Source organism: Odocoileus virginianus, chromosome 8, assembly GCF_023699985.2.
Source record: "Odocoileus virginianus isolate 20LAN1187 ecotype Illinois chromosome 8, Ovbor_1.2, whole genome shotgun sequence".
In the NCBI taxonomy this organism is placed as follows: domain Eukaryota; kingdom Metazoa; phylum Chordata; class Mammalia; order Artiodactyla; family Cervidae; genus Odocoileus; species Odocoileus virginianus.
The window spans coordinates 79,952,047-79,969,909 of NC_069681.1; the positions used below are offsets into that span (position 1 = coordinate 79,952,047).

Genomic DNA, 17,863 nt, shown 5'->3' on the forward strand with positions numbered 1-17,863 from the left:
TTAAAAAGACCAAGAAAATTGAAGTCCCTGGAATAAATTAATAAGCAAAAAGCTCTTTAAAACATATTCTAAATATGCCGTAGAAAGAGTGTAAAATAAGCAACAATTTACAGTCACAGTGAGGATCTGTTCTTGTGACCTCACTTTCTATGTCAGTCTGCATCACTGGGAATTCAAAAGCACCTTTTAACTAAGCAATAAAGGATTTCTTTTAAAATTTTCATTTCTCAGAAATAGCATTTGTTAACAATAGATTTAGAAATAATATCACGTGGAAGTTATTAGCATCTACATGATCCTTAAACCAGATGTTAACTTTCATTTACATGCTCATTTTTCTTACACGTGATCTGCTTTCTCCTTTTAGGAATGGCAAAATTCTATTCAGAAGAATGCAGGACTTGCATTTATTGAGCTCATCAATGAAGGAAGGTAATTAATTGTACAGTATTTAGTTAACTAGTCAGTGTACATTTTATTCCACTGGGTAACTGCTCTTTTCCTGCCATCTGTTCCAAAAATACATAACAGTATATTTTAGTTAAATGATTTATCACAAGGGTACTTATACGTTAAAGGAACAAAGTTTAAAATGTCTAGCAGTTTTCATTTGGGAAAGGGGAAGCAGGTATGAAATAAAGGGACAAAGTCTGTAAGATTTTTGTGAGATCTGAGCCATGTCTTACCAAATAGTAAAGTTGTTTTACACAGATCAAGTGAACTCAGTCTGCAGTCCCATCTGCTGCTCCATCTGTTTTCAAAGCCGTCTTCAGTGTTTACTCCTTCAACCCATCTCAGTTCATGTGAAGTAGTTTCATTCGACCATGTCATGCTGTCTGCTATCCCTAAAAATGTGAGAGAAGTTAAATGTAGGAACTATGATGGTCTGGCTAGGAACCTCTTTATACCATTGTTAAAATGATGTTATGGTAAGATTTATGTTTGAGCTCATTATTGCATTTATCACTTTTGTGGTAAACTGTCGCTCATTATGATTTTTCCTATACTTTATTGGCAGTGAATACACTAAGACAGATGTACAGACAACATTCTGACATGTACTGCTTCTATTAGCCAAAGACTTGCATCCCTTACAACTTGAGTTTCATCTGTGACAGAGTGCATTCTTTGGAAAATAATGCCTGAAGATTTGGCATAGTCTGTGTCTTATTTGAAACCATATTTAATTATATTAATAAGGAAATAATTTTACTATATATAATACTTACCTTTATCAAAAGAGGTGTCATGAAAGTATTTTACAGGGTAGTCTTTGAAACCTATGTTGTATATGCTATAAATACCTATTTTGAAAAAAGTTAAATACAATTTAGTATTTTTTTTCCATCAATGTTTTATATTCTGAGAAATAGCCTCAGTTTTTACAATTCATCTTACTGTGCATTTCTCACTTAGATATTTTATGATTGAATAATTTTTAGTCATAATAATACAACTCTTAAATATTAAAATGAAATTTGCCCTACTGCCAAGCAAAAGATACAGGAGAATATTAATTTTCTTTTATAGCATAATCATTTTAAACATAGTAATATACTCTACTTCTTATAAAACTTTATTGTGAAAATAATTGATAATAATTATTATCCATGTTCAGGCAATGAAAAATAGAAAAAAAAATTCTTTGTTCAGGCAGTTCATTGTCATATGAGTTATAAAATCTCTCATTTCACATAATGCTAGTTGTGCTAACTCATTTCAGCTGTGAAGGAAAAAACAAAAATTATGCCGTTACCAGTAGTACTGAAGAGTTATCAAATTGAACCTCCAGCTTGTAAGATTAAGATTATAGTTATTTCTTATAAAAGAAGAAGAGTGAAAATTTTGGTAATAGAGATTTTTACCTTTTGAAACTGTATTGTTATTCATTGGTAGTGTTTGGCATTTATTTTATTTTAGGGAAGGAGTTGGAATTATAGAAAGTAGTTATAATTTTAAAAAAAATTAATCCAGGAAAACCTCTCAATGCTTGTCATAATATTCTTTGTGCCATTTTAGATTTGTTTTTCCATTTTTATACTAATAGTTTCTCCAGTAAAACTGATTTTGGAACAAATAGTGAAATATAGCTAGCTATAAATATATAACCATATCTCATATATATATATATATTAACATAGCAAATGACTATTTAGCACCTACTATATACCAAACACTATTATGGGCACTGGGAATAGAGAAGTGAATGAGACAAACGTGTTTCCAAATTTTGGAGGAAAGACAAACAGACTAGCACATACAATAACACAAGGGTGCTATGATAGGGTCGGATGTCACAGGTACTAATCTGAGAAGAAGGCAGAGCACTTAACCTAGTCTGAAGGGGTGCATTCTCCAGTTGGTGGTGGTGTCAGGGTTTTCAAAAAGTGCATCCAAGCAAAGCCAACACCATGAAACAAAAAATAATCTTTCCAACAAAAGATGCTGGAACAACTGGACATCCAAAAATAAATGCAGACACAGACTTTATACTCTTCACAAAACTTAGCTCAGCATGGATCACAGACTTAAATGTAAAATGAAAAATTATGAAACTCATAGAAGATACAAAGGAGAAAATCTAGATGACATGTTTGGTGATGAGTTTTTATTTCTAAAACTAAAGGCATGATCCATGAAAGAAAGAACGGATGAGCTGGACTTCATTAACATGAAGAACTCCTGCTCTGCAAAAGACAGTGTCAAGAGAATGAGAAGAAAGCCACAAACAGAGGAAACACTTGGAAAAGACATGTCTAGTAAAAGGCTGTCATCTAAAGTACGCAAAGGCCTCTCGATGAGCCAAAGACCTTAACAAGTTCCTAAACAGAAGATGTACAGATGGAAAATAAGCATAGGAAAAGATGTTCCACATCATAGGTCATCAGGAAAACAGAACTTAAAACAACAGTGAGATACCACTACGCACCTATTAGAAGAGCCAAACCCCAGGACCCTGGCAACACCAAGTGCTTCTCAGGCTGTGGAGTGACAGGGACTCTCGTTCTTCACTGGTGGGAATGCAGAATGGGACAGCCACTTTGGAAGACAGGTTGCCATTTTTTATAAAATTAAACCTAGTCTTCCCAGACAATACAGTAGCCATGCTCCTTGGTACTACCCAAAGGAATTAGAAACTTACATTCACACAAAAACCTGCATGTGGATGTTTATAATCATTTTATTCACAATTTCTAAAACTTGTAAACAGCCAAGATGCACTTTAGTAGGTGAATGGATAAATAACTACCCATTTATTTATCTGATGCATCAAGACAATGGAGTATTTATTAATTAGTGCTAAACAGAAATGAGCTATCAAGCCATGAAAAGACATAAAGGAAGTTTAATTGCATATTTCAAGATGAAAGAATCCAATATATGAAAAGCTACTGTATGATTCTAACTATATGACATTATGGGAAAAGGCAAAACTGTGGACACAGTAAAAAGATCCGTGGTTGCCAGGGCTTAAGGGGAAGCAGAGATGAATAGGCAAAGCACAGAGGACTTTTAGGGCATGAATCTACACTGTATGATGCTGTAATACTGGATACATATCATTTTGCATTTTTCTAAACCTTTATAATATACAACACAAAGCGTGAATAGTCATGTAAACTGTGGACTTTGGATGATAATGCAGTCAATTAATGTAGGCTCACAATTTGTAACAAATGTAACCACTCTGATGGGGATTAGTGATAATGAGGGAGAAGACAATGAGTTGGGGAGGACATCTGGGATATCTCTGTATCTTCTGTTCAAGTTTGCTGTGAACCTTAAACTGCTCTTAAAATTAGTCTGTAAAAAGAGTGAAAGTAGGAGGCCCCATTGTCAAAAAAGAGTGGCAACCCACTCCAGTATTCTTGCCTAGAGAATCCCATGGACAGAGGAGCCTGGCAGGGCCCATGGGGTCCCAAAAAGTCAGACACGATGGAGCGCTCATCGGTTGATATAGTACAGTAAACAGAGCACCATGTTAGTTGAGAACTGAGAAATGATTAGGACATGGCTAGATGAAAGAAAAAAAAAAGTAGGAATAAAATTCTGAACTGAGGGAATAGTATAGTGCAAAAAATTGGTGAGAGCCAGCAAGACATGTGGCTGGAGAGCTCTTCTCACTCACGCAAACAGCTGTTGCAGCGCATATTGTATGCCAGCCACAGAGAGGCCAGGGTCATCCCTTTATGACAAAAGTCCTACCATGAAGGGGTTTGTAAGTAGTGCTAAGGGTGCAGAAGAGTAATGGAAGAAGTTTGGCATAATCTGCAGAGTGACAAATGGGTTTCTGGGGCTGGAGACTGGAAGCGAGATACCTGTCTGAAATTTCAGAATCTCGTTGAAGAGAATGTTGTCATAAACCAACTAAGAGTGGCTATGAGGATAGAAGAAGTGGACAAGTTTGAAGTAGCTGGTGGTTCAGGTGATAGAGAATCCACCTACAATGGGGAAGACCTGGTTTTAATCCCTGGTTGGGAAGATCCCCTGGAGGAGGGCTTAGCAACCCACTCCAGTATTCTTGCCTGGAGAATCCATCTCATGGACAGAGAAACCTGGTGGGCTGCAGTCCATGGGGTCACAAAGGGTTGGACAGACTGAGTGACTCAACACACAACAGAACACTTAGAAATTAAATCTATAGAACTGCTGATAGATTGGATAGTAGAAAGGACAGAAGGAATCATGGGTACTTTGCTTTCTTGTTTAAGAGCTGGGTAATTTACAGTAAGTGTAGTTTACTTAGAACAGTACAGAAGGAGAGACGTAGGTTGAGTAAGAGATATTTTTATTTTTGGTTACACTGAGTTCATAGAGCTTCCCTGGTGGTGTTAATGGTAAAAATAAATAAATAAGTAAATAAATCCGTTAGGGCTTCCCTCGTAACTGAGTGGATAAAGAATCTGCCTGCAATGCAGGAGACCTGGGTTCGATCCCTGGGTCGGGAAGATCCTCTGGAGAAGGAAATGGCAACCCAGTCCAGTATTCTTGCCTGGAGAATCCCATGGACAGAGGAGCCAGCAGGCTATAGTCCATGAGGTTGCAAAGAGTCAGACACAACTGAGCATGCAATCACATGCTCTGAATTCGTAGCACCTGTGAAAGTTCCAAGTAGAAATGTTAGATTGACGTCTTAGATTTTGGGTGTCAGGCTTCGAAGAGACAGCTCTTGTCATTTAGTCACTTGAGTTGTGTCTGACTTTTCTGACCCCATGGACTGTAGTCCACCAGGCTCCTCTGTCCTGGATTTCGCAGGCAAGAGTACTGGAGTGGGTTGACATTTCATCCTCCAAGGGATCTTCCTGACCCAGGGATCAAACCCACGTCTCCTGCATTGGCAGGTGAGTTCTTTGCCCCTGAGCCACTTGGGAAGCCCAAAGAGAGAGCTCATATGGAGATTTAGATTCAGGAGTTAGCTTGCGTGTGGTCAATGGGGGATAAGGATGCAGATGTGTTCAGGGAGCATGTATGGAGTGGAGAACCTGGGGCCAAACTCTTACTGCTGTTTCTGCTGGGAGTCTTTCCCCACATCTTCACATGATTGATTCCTCCCATCATTGAGAATCCGCTTCAATGTCACACTCTCAGAGAGGCTCCCCTGGCCATCTTATTGAGTTATCGATTCGGTAGCATTATCTCAAAATACTTTCTTTGTACAAGGTTCAAATACCAGTTCTCCTATTGATAAACTAGGCATGTAATATAATCTCCCTCTGACATTGTCTTACATCTTGCCTAGTTTCTCTGAAAGTTGGAAGTAATATATGATATTTTTTTACAACTACAGTAATATAGGCACTTTAAAAATGGAAGTTTTTTATTATATTTTGTTATGACATATAATATTTTTCTGACTCCTATCTTTACTTTGGCCCTTTCCTTTTCAATTTAGACTTTTCTCTTTCATAAATTTGAACTGGGAGTTCCAAATCAAAAAAATATCATATTTAAATATTTGGGATGTAGTTATAGTAAACGCACATTGCTTTGTTTATCTGGCCTATATTTGTTGATGCACACTATATGCTAGGCACACGTTAGATTCTTTGCACACACTTTTAACACATTTGCATGGAAATGCAACATTTTTCTTAACATTTGCTAATACTGTAAAATGAAACATACACAAAATGTTTTCTCTTGGTTGTTAAATATCAGTCTTTAATTTGTCCTTGTGGGAATGAAGATAAAAATCTTTAAGTGGAAATTGTTATAAATGTTTATCCTACTTAACAGATACACTCGTGAATAAAATTCATCAATCATAGGTGGAGAAAGCAATTGTGCAGTTGTCTACAATTAACAGGACAAAAACAGTTGATGAATGTGCAGCTGAATTAAAATACTCCCTAGGACAGGCTGAAATTATAAACTGGATCATTTAAAGGAATCTAACAAAGGATCTTTATAATTAAAACAAAGCATGGTTAATGGGATGTAAAATTGCCTATAATATCTTGGCAATAATAATTGGATTTTAAATTATTAAAATATGAATTGAACTATAAAGCAAATAAGAAAGACTTTTAAATTATAAAACTTGAGTAATCTTTTGAAATAAATTAATCATTTGCCTAAAATAAACCTTTATCACTCTTTTGGAAACATGTAGGATGCAATTAATGAATATTCATGACAAGTCAGAAGGTATTCTTGTTTAGCACTGAATTTGACCTATGGTTCACGAGATTCCAATTTATTGTCTTGTTCTTTATAGTAGGGAAAAATATATACCTTGCATTTCTTACATTTTGAAGAAAAGAAGCATATTGCATTCAAGTATAATTGTTTACTGATTATATAACCTAAACTTGAATATCCTCTTTAATTTAACAAAAGCTACTGAATAATTGAACCAATAAGCTTTAGTTTGCTTGAGCTTGTTTTGTGTCCTTGATTTGGCAAAAACTATGTTTTAAGAAGGGGCTTCCCAGGTGGCTCAGCTGTGAAGACTCTGCCTGCAGTGCAGGAGCTCCCAGTTCGATTGCTGGATGGGGAAGTTCCTCTGGAGAAGGGATAGGCTGCCCACTCCAGTATTCTTGGGCTTCTCTGCCTGCAGTGCAGGAGACCTGCATTTGATCCCTGGGTTGGGAAGATCCCCTAGAGGAGGGCATGGCAACCCACTCCAGTATTCTTGCCTGGGGAATCCCCAGGGACACAGGAGCCTGGCGGGCTATAGTCCATGGGGTCGAAAAGAGTCGGACACAACTGAGCGACTAAGCACAGCAAAGCACATGTTTTAAAAACCAGCACCTTCCGACTCTACAAGAAACTTTTTTCTTAGAGTTGAGATTCTGATTTTGAACAAGAAACCAGAGAACTGCCTGAAAAACAAAGTTTCTTCTATATTTTTTCATGTAATACCTTATTTATACTTTTTTCTTACTACTCAGTTATTCATTTTACGTGTTAGTAAATTATTACACGTACTGAGGTTCATAAACAAATGAGGTAAACAAAAACTGTGCTTTTACAAAATGTATATATCTTAAACAGTATTGCTAATTTATAGACTTAAGTTTAGACATTGATGATGAATAATACATTTACTGAAAACTAAGATAAACAGCTCCCATTTAATAATGGCTAAATTTCAAGCAAAAAGGAAATTATTTCAAGATTAGTAATCATAAATTTTATCTGAATTATATTTTGAACCATGTTTAAAAAATATATGCATACATATGTGTGTATATATATATATATATATATATATATATATATATATTTAGGGTTTTTTTTAGTCCCTCTGAGAACAACTTCAAATGGACTTTGCTTCTAGGCACCATTATTTTATCGTTGGTGAGAGTTAAGTAGTTTATTTCATAAGACAAATAGTTTCTTATATTTAAAAAAGTAAAAAGGGAAAGGTGCCCTATTTTTGGTAGAGTCATTTCAGTGCCATATTTCTTCCTGTTCCTTATTTCCTGGAGACATAATTTTGTTGTTGTTGTTATTGTTCTTATTCTTACTTACTACAAGCAAATGCCAGCTGAGATTCAAAAAACCAGTCATGGCATGATTTCCCAAGTGACTCAGTGGTAAAGAATCTGCCTAGCAGTGTGAGAGTTGCAGGAGACGTGAGCTCGATCCCTGGGTCAGGAAGACCCCCTGGGAGAGGAAATGGCAGCCCACTCCAGTATTCTTGCCTGAAGAGTTCCATGGATAGAAGAGCCCTGTGGTCTATAGTCCATGGGATTGCAAAGAATCAGACACGACTGAGGAACTGAGCGCGCATGCACATAGTTATGGCCTTTAATTTAGTCTAGGAACTCTCCCCAAGGTGTCTGGGTAATGGCTTCAATGCATTGACTATAGCTGATTAGTTCCCATGTTCATAAAGTGAGAACACAGATGATTTATATCCCTCAGTTGCTCTCTACAGAACAATGTGTGGAAAAACAGAATACTTATTTTATAGCATGACTATTATAAAGAGCCACAGTCCAAGCTAAAAGGATTAGTTATTTTCTAATTACCAAAAATAGTTTAATAGCTATACAGGTATTTCTGACATTCTTAATGTCTATATAGTTACCATACATACAAGGGAAAGACTGAATAAATGCTTATAAAATACTTGTTAAATAGTTTTAGCAGTGATACAAATACATTTTACATCTAGTCTTCATCTGAAAGTAATTTGTAATTGAGACGTTAGAGTTTACATGCACAAAATATTAAACAGTTCAAAATGTCACAGGCATTATAAATAAGTCGTGCAAAAATAATGGTATAAAAATTGCATTGACTGTAGAAGGACCTATTCCAGTATACAGTAATGATTGGGGAAGGCTTCTTTTAGAGCCTAAGATATAGGTACACTATATAGGATTAAAAAAAGAAGAAAAAAAATCAACCCTAGCTTTTTTTGTGAAAATAAGATTCAAAACAGTAGAAAATACCTTTATGTTTTTTATTATCCAATAAAGCAAATGTGGACATGATTTCATTTTAAAAATTATAATCTCCTTTGAACTTTATATTGTTTAAATTGAAAAATGAAAATCGTGTTTTTTTCCAGATTTTTTAATAGTCTTTAAAAAATCACAGGAAGAAATTGAATTTTTCCGATTCAGTCAAACTTTTCCTTACAGTGTCACCAGAAACGTTTTGCTTTCTTTATAAATTCTGGGGCCAGAGAAATTAACACTGAAGTATTACATCTGCTCCTACACTGTGTAGCCACTTCGCTTCTGATAAGAACCTGTCTTCTTGAATAAATCGGGATCTAAAAATCTAATCTTACAGCTTGAGCATGCACTATTTCTTCTAGTTTTTAGGATATGTGAGAGAGTACACACCCATTTTCTAATCAGAAGACTAAAACTTATACACATGGAAAATTATTTGTCCAAATTTATAACATTAATAAAAAGAAGAATTTAAATATAAATTAGTTCTTCCTTCTGTCCTCCCATTGATCTATAGAGGATGAAAGATTTATTTGTCTAACCTCTAATATTGCCTTTTTTGTGGACATTTTTTCTTTCAATAAAACAACAGAAACTATTTATATTTGAAATGCAGGATCTCAGGGCTTTTGATCAATGAAAAACAATTTAAACTATAACAAATTGCGTAGAATTAGAGACTTCTTAGTAAAACAGAACTTGCCATAATGATATGTATTCAATTGGAAGAGAATGCTTTGTTTTGTTCCCTGATTGCTTTCCTATATCTATGACAGCTCCATTCTAGAAGAAGAATGAATGGGATTCAACAAATTGTTTTCTTTTTCTAGTCCCTTTGAAAAATAAACTTAGAGTAGAAGATGAAGACCAGTTCATTTACCTCCTATGTTGTACAGATACTCTGAGGAAGAAAATGTTCCATAATTACCAAGTTATATGATATTTTTATTTACCTGTTTTCTGTGTGCTAAATATATCATAGAATTTTATAGTGTTAAACTAACTTATCATTAAAATTCTATTTATTCTTTTCCCCTCCTTCCTACATAACCTGCTCAGAAATTCATTCAGTCTTTTTTCCCATTTACTCATGTGTTATTGGTGAGTCCATGTTTCTCAACAGCTACCATGCAAATCATGTTGGATACAGAGATGAATAGGGATTGTACTTCATTTAATGAACTTCACAGTCTAGGAGAGACTTGTTAAAAGGAAAGAAGAGGGGGAAAAGTCCATAAGACAGTGTGATAAATGTAATTCCCAGAACATCTGAGAAATTGGGAGAAGGTCTCTTAGTTGTATTGAGAGGAGTGAGTGGTAAGGGTTCCACAAAGAAGTGGCACATACAGAAATCCTGAAGTAGCACGAATCATTAAAAGAACTATGTTCTCTGAAACACAGAAAACATATACTGAAAAGGCGGTAGATAAAGTTAGAGAAGTAGACCAATGTCTATATATAATGTTTAACTATTATCTTGTCAATAAAAGTAGCCAAGAAGTGTAAATAACACTAGTGGTAGAGCGAAAAATGCAACAGAGGGACTGAAGACTTGAGATCGAGTCAGAGAAATTGGGCGGATGTTGTAATTGGATGACAGATGATTAGGCTTGAATTAAAACAGTGTTTAAGTAATGAAGCAGATTAAAAATAAATAAAATTGACAAGACTAGTGATTAATGTAGGATGATCTTAAAGTCAGATTTCAACAGATTGAAGAGTGAATAAAGCTGAATGGGTCACTGAGGGTTATCTTCTGCTATAGAACATTCACATCCTACCCCTAGGTAGGATGAATATGGCTTTCCTGGTTGCTCAGAAAAGCCTTCAATTCTATCACCTCTCAATTTTTCAAAGCTTCCTATGGTCTTTTTTTATTCATTCGGTTTTCTACGATTTTATTTCCTGTATTTCATAATTCTAATCTTGATAGTCCTTGGGGGGTGTGTGTGGGTGTGTGTGGGTGTGTATTTTTTTTTTTAAGGTTTTCCTGGTGGCTCAGACAGTAAAGAGTCTGCCTGCAATGTAGGAGACCTGGGTTTGATCCCTGGGTCAGGAAGGTCTGCTAGAGAAGGGAAAATGGCAACCCACTCCACTACTTTTGCCTGAAGAATCCCATGGACAGAGGAGCCTGACAGGCTACAGTCCATGGGATCACAAAGAGTCAGACATTACTGAGTGACTAACAGTTTCATAGATTTTAAAAATACAATTTGGAAAAACTCTGTGTATGAATGATTTATCAGATTATACAAAGATGAAGGGAATTATACTGACTTGAAAAATAGATTTTGAGATTTTTACCCAAAATGCAGAAAGAGAAAGAAATGAAAAAAGAAAGTGATATTAAGAGGTGTGGAGGTAGAATAAGAAAGTTTAATTTGCAAATCATCAGAATTGAAAAAGGAAAATAAATACAGAGTAAGTGAAATGAAATATATAAAAGATAATGTTTGTGAATTTTTAAAAGCTGATTGAAAATAAAAATATAGTAATATGAAAATCACAGTGTACCTCAAGTAGGATAAATAAAAAGAAACCCAGGCTAGACAAGTGGTAAAGTCAAAAATAAAGAGGTAAAAGCACCCAGTAAGAAGGAACTGATCATTTACAGAAAGGGAAAATTAGAATGACAGCAACAAAGAAAGCTAGAAGAAAAGGACATAATACTTTCAATGTTTGAAGAAAAAAGTCTCAATAATTGTATATACAACAAAAATATTTTCAAAACTATTAGGGGGTGTGATGGTGCAGTGCCATCTTAACAGTGCCAACTTAACTCCAGTGCCAACCTTTGCTTCCCAGTTCAAAGGGAACAATTTAAAAAGCACACATTATAAGCCACTGTGCCAGAGGTAATAAACATCATCAGCAAAGAATTTTAATTACTTACTTTTGATCTGTCTAGTGACTCCCTGGAAGAATAGATTTTAAAGATTCATTTACCCTAAGTTGGAACTGGCCTAGTGTGAAAAGAAAGCTGCTTCACTGAGGGCATCTGCTGAAGGCGCTTATAGGCCAGTATCTTAGGTGGCCATTGCCCGGGTGATAGAGAACAGCTGAGGCCAATGCTGGACAAGCCGGAAAGCTTGGGAGGAAGAGCAGGGCAGTGAAATGTGCACAACACTTGGAAGAGCTCCGACATATTTCTGAAACTCTAAAGGGCCCTGCACATGCTTAGTTCTCATGTTCCGGAAAGATGAGAAGGTTTCAGACTCTCACCTGTCGATGCTGAGATTCTGTGGCAGCAGGAAGTAAATTCAAAGGTAGGGTTGAAACCTGCCCGGCTGAGTGTTCAAGGGCTGTCAGCACATACACGCAGCTCCTTGAGAAAGTCTGGGAGATTTTTTTGGATTCAGGCATTTAAAGAATTCTTTTCTAATCATTAACTTCCACTAACATAATAAAAGCAGGGACTTCAGTAACCACGCATGACGAGGAATACAGCCGTAACAAAATTAGCTTAGAAAAGTCAACTGAAGTTTCCTCAGAGGCCCAGATGTAGGACTGAGAAGGGGTACCCCCATCTTTACCTAGCCTACGTATTTCCTAAGCAGCTGTAGCACAGATCACAGATTGAGTGAAGGTGCTGCAAGAGGATGCTTAAAATGTGGAATCATGGGATCCAAACTTAGTGAAAAAGGAAATAAATTGAGCAGTGGATGAAGGACTAAGAGAAAACAGAGGGATCACAGAAGTGGAAGTTGGAAGTCTTTTTTTTTTCTTTTTCCTAGAACCAGGGAGAGACAAGTGAAGGGAAGAGAGAAAGGTTAGGATTCTTATCCGTGACTGTGGCACAGAGTAGATAGTTTAAGCTTAAAAATTTAATATGTGAAGCTGATTATGGCCAATAGAGTGACTTCCTGAAGTGAGATAGAATTGACGATTCTAAAAGAATCTTAGATTTAGGTATTTTTAATTCCCCTTTAAAAGAGTCAGGTAAGTAGAGGCATGGAAATAAAACATCACACATGCCTCTCAATGGCCCCACTCAGGCAGCTGCCTGTGACCTGCCTGGGCACAGGGAATGGAAAGCTGGGAAGTGCAAGTTCAGTTCAGTTTGCCATGGGGCTATTTGGAAAAACCCAGGAGAAGCCGCCCAAAGAGCTGGTCAATGAAGTCACTGAAGATAAAAAAAGAAATGAGAGTTGTTGACGGGCAGATATGAGATATCCATAGAGAAGAAGAAAAAGTGAAACAGTCTATGAACGATGGGGCCAACAAGGATCAGAAGGATATCTGCATGGTTCTGGCCAAGGAGATGATTCAGGGCAAGGAAGGCCATGAGCAAGCTCTGTGCATCCAAAGTGCACATGAACTCCGTGCTCACGGGGATGAAGAACCAACTGGCAGTTGTCTGAGTGGCTAGTTCTCTTGCAGAAGAGCACAGAGGTGATGAAGGCCATGCAGCATCTTGTGAAGATCTTAGAAATCCAGGCCATCAGTCAGGAGCTGTCCAAAGAGATGATGAAGGCTGGGATCATAGAAAAGATGTTAGAGGACACTTTTGAAAGCGCGGGCAGTCAAGAAGAAATGCAGGAAGCAGCAGCAATAGAAATTGATAGAATTCTGTTTGACATCACCATAGGGGCCTTAGGCCAAGCACCTAGTAAGGTGACAGACGCCCTCCTGGAGCCTAAACCTCCAGGAGCCGTGGCTGCACGAGAAGATGAGGAGGAATAAGAGGCCGTGGAAGCCATTCAGTATTGTCTAGCCAACTCCGCAGCTGGGGTGGCCCAGCAGGGCCCCCAGGCTCTCCTCACAGCCCATGATTGGGCACACACTCCTTCAAGCCATTTCTGTGTCTCTTGCACTACCCCTCTGGGTGTGGCACTGTTTTTGGAGAAGGTTCTCTGCTAATCTCTCTTCACCCTCTGCAGAGGCTTTGGGATTCAGTGGGATTGTTCTTGAGAGGTAGTGTAATAAATTCATAATTTTTAGGAGTATAAACGGAAGTGTCTTTTTAGGGGATGAGGGCAAAGAAGTCTGTCTTCTTATGATGCACTTCTGAGAATAGTGTTGATTGCCTGAATGTTGAGGATTCTGTGTGTGTGTGTGTGTGTGTGTATGTATGTTTGGTCTGTAAAACACTATATAAATGGATCTTAATAAATTTCTGCTTAAAAAAAATACACACACAAACACATCACACATTAGTTGATGTATAACTCCTCAGTGAAGAACTGGGAGGACAGACTTTCAGACAACCGATACAATTTCTCTGCTGTATCTGGGGCAGGAATCTCTCCTATCCCATCCCCTCCTCTGCTGCCATGCCTCTTGGCTTTGGTCACCCACTGTTTTGTTCCTAAAATGGTATAATACCTATTAACCAGCCAGACCCTGAGTCTCTCCTTTCCTGCTATCTTCTGTTAATCTATTTAAATGTTGTAATCTGCACTAATTTGCACATATTAGATTTCTTCCTGGCTTTCTTCAGCCTTCATGCACTAGATAAAGCCATCGAACGAAGACTCCAACCTCTTCTCTTTTGAAGATTATCTGTAAAACATAGACCAATGAGGTCATCAAAAGTTAATAGTTGGGAAGTTTAGTCTTTAACTTCTTTTATTTTCCCAGCTTCCTCAGTGATTAAATTTAAGACTATCTGTATGATTGTTTGCCCTCCAACATTATTTACAGAAGTGTTTGAGCCATTTTCCCCCAAGTATTGTGCTTTCTAGTTGATTTCCCCTTACTCTTGTGTTCTTTGAGTAACTTAGGTTGTTAACATCCATGCTGAAAACTAGACGATATTCCCATTGGAATGTGCCTGTGTTCGTCTTAAGCGAGGCCTCTGTCATATGGCCAAGAAGTTCCTGCTGTTCCTAGAGTGACAGTCAGTTTAACCCAAATCTCACCATAGGATAACAAAGTTTATGTCAGAACAGACATAGATTTTTGTAAGATTTCTAATGAGAAACTATCTTGAATTCACTGCTCCTTGGAACTTATTTCAGGAAGGTTCCATCTTAGAATTAAGGATCTGAGCATGTAAGTGAGTTTTAGATGTAATTCAGTCCTAGTGTATATATTAATTAAAGAAAGAATCCAGTCTATAGATTTTCTAACATACGATCATCAAGGTTTTGTGTGAAAATTTACTTTCATGACACTGAATTCTATTGTTTTAATCATTTTAAAAGTGTCCAAAATCCTTGTTTTTCTTGCTTTTAATGCCTTTATTAAATTAACTGAATCACTTGTTCACAAGACACACTATATTTAAGAGGCATTGCTGTATTTTGTAATTGTATGATTTAGACTTATCTAAAATTTATGCATAGTTAATATTTACAATACTGAAATTTGATTACTGGAGAAAGTTGAGTTGCACAAAGTTATTAATATTAATCCCAAAGGTATTTTTCTTTTCAGATTGCTATGCCATGCTATGAAGGACCATATAGTTCGTGTTGCAAATGAAGCTGAGTTTATTTTGAACAGACAGAGAGCTGAGGATGTACATAAACATGCAGAGTTTGAGGTAAGGTTTTGGGAGTGAATTAAATTCTGCTTTTCTGTTACAAGTCAGTTGTTACCAATGGTAACCTTAAAAAACGTAAGTTTTTTTTTCAAGATGAAAATTTCACTGAAGGCATTTCAGTTGATTTTTAAAGCTTTAGTAAATGTCAGACAGGGCACTTATTTCTTATTACCTCATTTGCAATATGAAAAGACTACTCTAGCATTATGCCTAACCACTTGATAGACTGAGGTTGTTCTAACTTATTCTTAAAGTCACATACAGTTTTGCAGTGCAATTCCTTTAGTAATTTTTAAGCATAGTTTACACACCATTAGATATGGGTGCAATAGTGGTTATGTGAAGAAAGTTTTACTCTTCAGTAATTTATTATTTAATAATGTATTCATCTCTATTTAGAGTGGCCAAAGATCATTTTAGTTCATATTTTATTGCTATAATTTATACTTTATTAACAAATGAAGCAATCCTATCATATATAATGTATATGTAGATCTGTATGTATATATGGAAACATAATAGTTTAAAATCTTCATAAGCACAAATTATCATTTGCATAAAGAACAAATTATCATTTCTATTTTATATTCAAAAATTTAAGGTATTCAAGTAGTATATAGTACAAACTAATAGTTTTTAAAATAAATATTATTCTTATATATCTAGCATGTCAATAATTATTTGACATATTGCCCTGATTCAATAAACTTATTTTCAGAAATATTTAGGTGACCTGCTGTTTGACTTAGGTTGACCTTGAAAATAATAACTAAGCCCACCAATTTATGCCCCTGATACAACATATGAACAGGTGTGGTGCAACTGGTAGCCAGAACCCATGTTTCCAGTTTTGAGGTTTTTATCTCAGTAAGGCAGCTCTCTTAGTCATGCAGGTTGATGTCCTAGGTCTAGAGATCTCTGATCTACCTCGCTGAAAAGAATAAGACAGAAATAACTGTTTCATTATAATAACCATAATATCCACTTCATTTGTCAAATGAGACAGCACACACCTGTCATATGGGATTGTAGCAGCCTTATTTGAAAAAAACATATAAATTCTGATAAAAGTACATCAACAGTTAAGTGTTTGTCAGAATGAAGTTTTGTATCTTTCCAACCATAAATAACATCGAATCTTTATAAATCAGGTATCATACTGTAATCTGGATGATGAGAAGAGATTGAATTATCTGCTTTGAACAATATGTTTAGGTATAAGATATGTCAGAACTCTCGACAAAATAGCAATATTCAGTTGACTTTTGACCTCTGTTAGTAATAAGATTTAGAATATTAACTGAATTCTCTGCAGAATCAGTTTTGAGTTGATCATATTTCTACTAAGAAAAGCAAGTTATTTTGTGGGGATATAAGCAGATCAATATATGACATGTGAAAGCATTTAAGATACATTTTCAAGCCACCAGATTTTAATTACAAGCTCTAACATATATTTAACCAAGGTGATATTAAGCTAAGGGTGGTGTTTCTCAACCTTTTACATTATTGTCCCCTCTAAGGCAAATTTTTAAATAGGTGTCACCCTAATCAGACCCTACCGTGATTTATTATAATTATCACCAATGTGCTGTTTATTTGTTTATGTACTGTGTATGTGTGCTTTATACATTTAAAGAGTAAAATTGTTTTCACACACCCTTAATACCATTTTCACCATCTTGGCAATGAGATCTCTCTGATTGAGGACACACAGCTAAAGGAGGTATAGATGCTGTGAAGGGAATGTGAACAACTCAGTGTTTTTAGATTATGTACACATAAAATAGAATACTGATGTAAACCAAATTTTGAGAGTATTATCATTGTTACTTAATGAACGTGCATTGTTTTTTTTAACCCAAATTTTCTATTTGTTCCTTTTAGGTTAAAGCTATATTAATAAAATGCATTGATGTGTGTGTATCTGTGTGCATGTGTGGTTTACCAAACATTTTCCACTTTTAAATTTTAAATTGTAAGAGATTTTATAAAAGCCATAACATTTTATACTAGGACTTTTCAAGGAAAATCTGTATCTCCCATATAAGCCTGTAACTAAGAGAAAAAGTATATTTAATTTGACATGGATACTTAACAGTTAAGTTTTTTTGGCTAACCACTGTAATTGTTAAGGAAGAAAAATGAAAATTTAATTTTACTCTCCAATGAGCTAATGAAATATTAACCTCATTATGGAGGCAGATCATTGTACTAATTGGTGATTCCCTGTACAAAAAGATAAATTGGAAAATGAATTAATCCTTCTTAGGTTACTGAAGGATTATTTCTCTGGAAGAGGTGACTTTGGTAGTCTGTATCAGGAGATAGTTGAAAGGATTATGCTCAGATACCTTCCATGAAGGATTTTTACTTTGTAATAATGAATGTGAACTCATTATGTATATATTTTAGATGTATGAAACTTTTTTTATAATTATATGACTCATATTAATACTTG

At 35.9% G+C, this 17,863-nt stretch overlaps 1 protein-coding gene and 1 pseudogene across 7 annotated transcripts in view; both read left to right on the forward strand.

The window, feature by feature from the left end:
- The window catches only part of NBEA (neurobeachin), a 642,892-nt gene that overhangs the window by 320,736 nt on the left and 304,293 nt on the right, over positions 1-17,863 (forward strand). For all 7 annotated transcript variants that reach the window (XM_070471793.1, XM_070471794.1, XM_070471796.1 and 4 more), the window contains 2 exons: positions 368-432; positions 15,294-15,402. In XM_070471793.1, the coding sequence (XP_070327894.1) occupies positions 368-432; positions 15,294-15,402 (174 nt within the window). The remainder of the gene's footprint in view (positions 1-367; positions 433-15,293; positions 15,403-17,863) is intronic.
- On the forward strand, positions 9,062-13,775 carry LOC139036370 (charged multivesicular body protein 3 pseudogene; annotated as a pseudogene).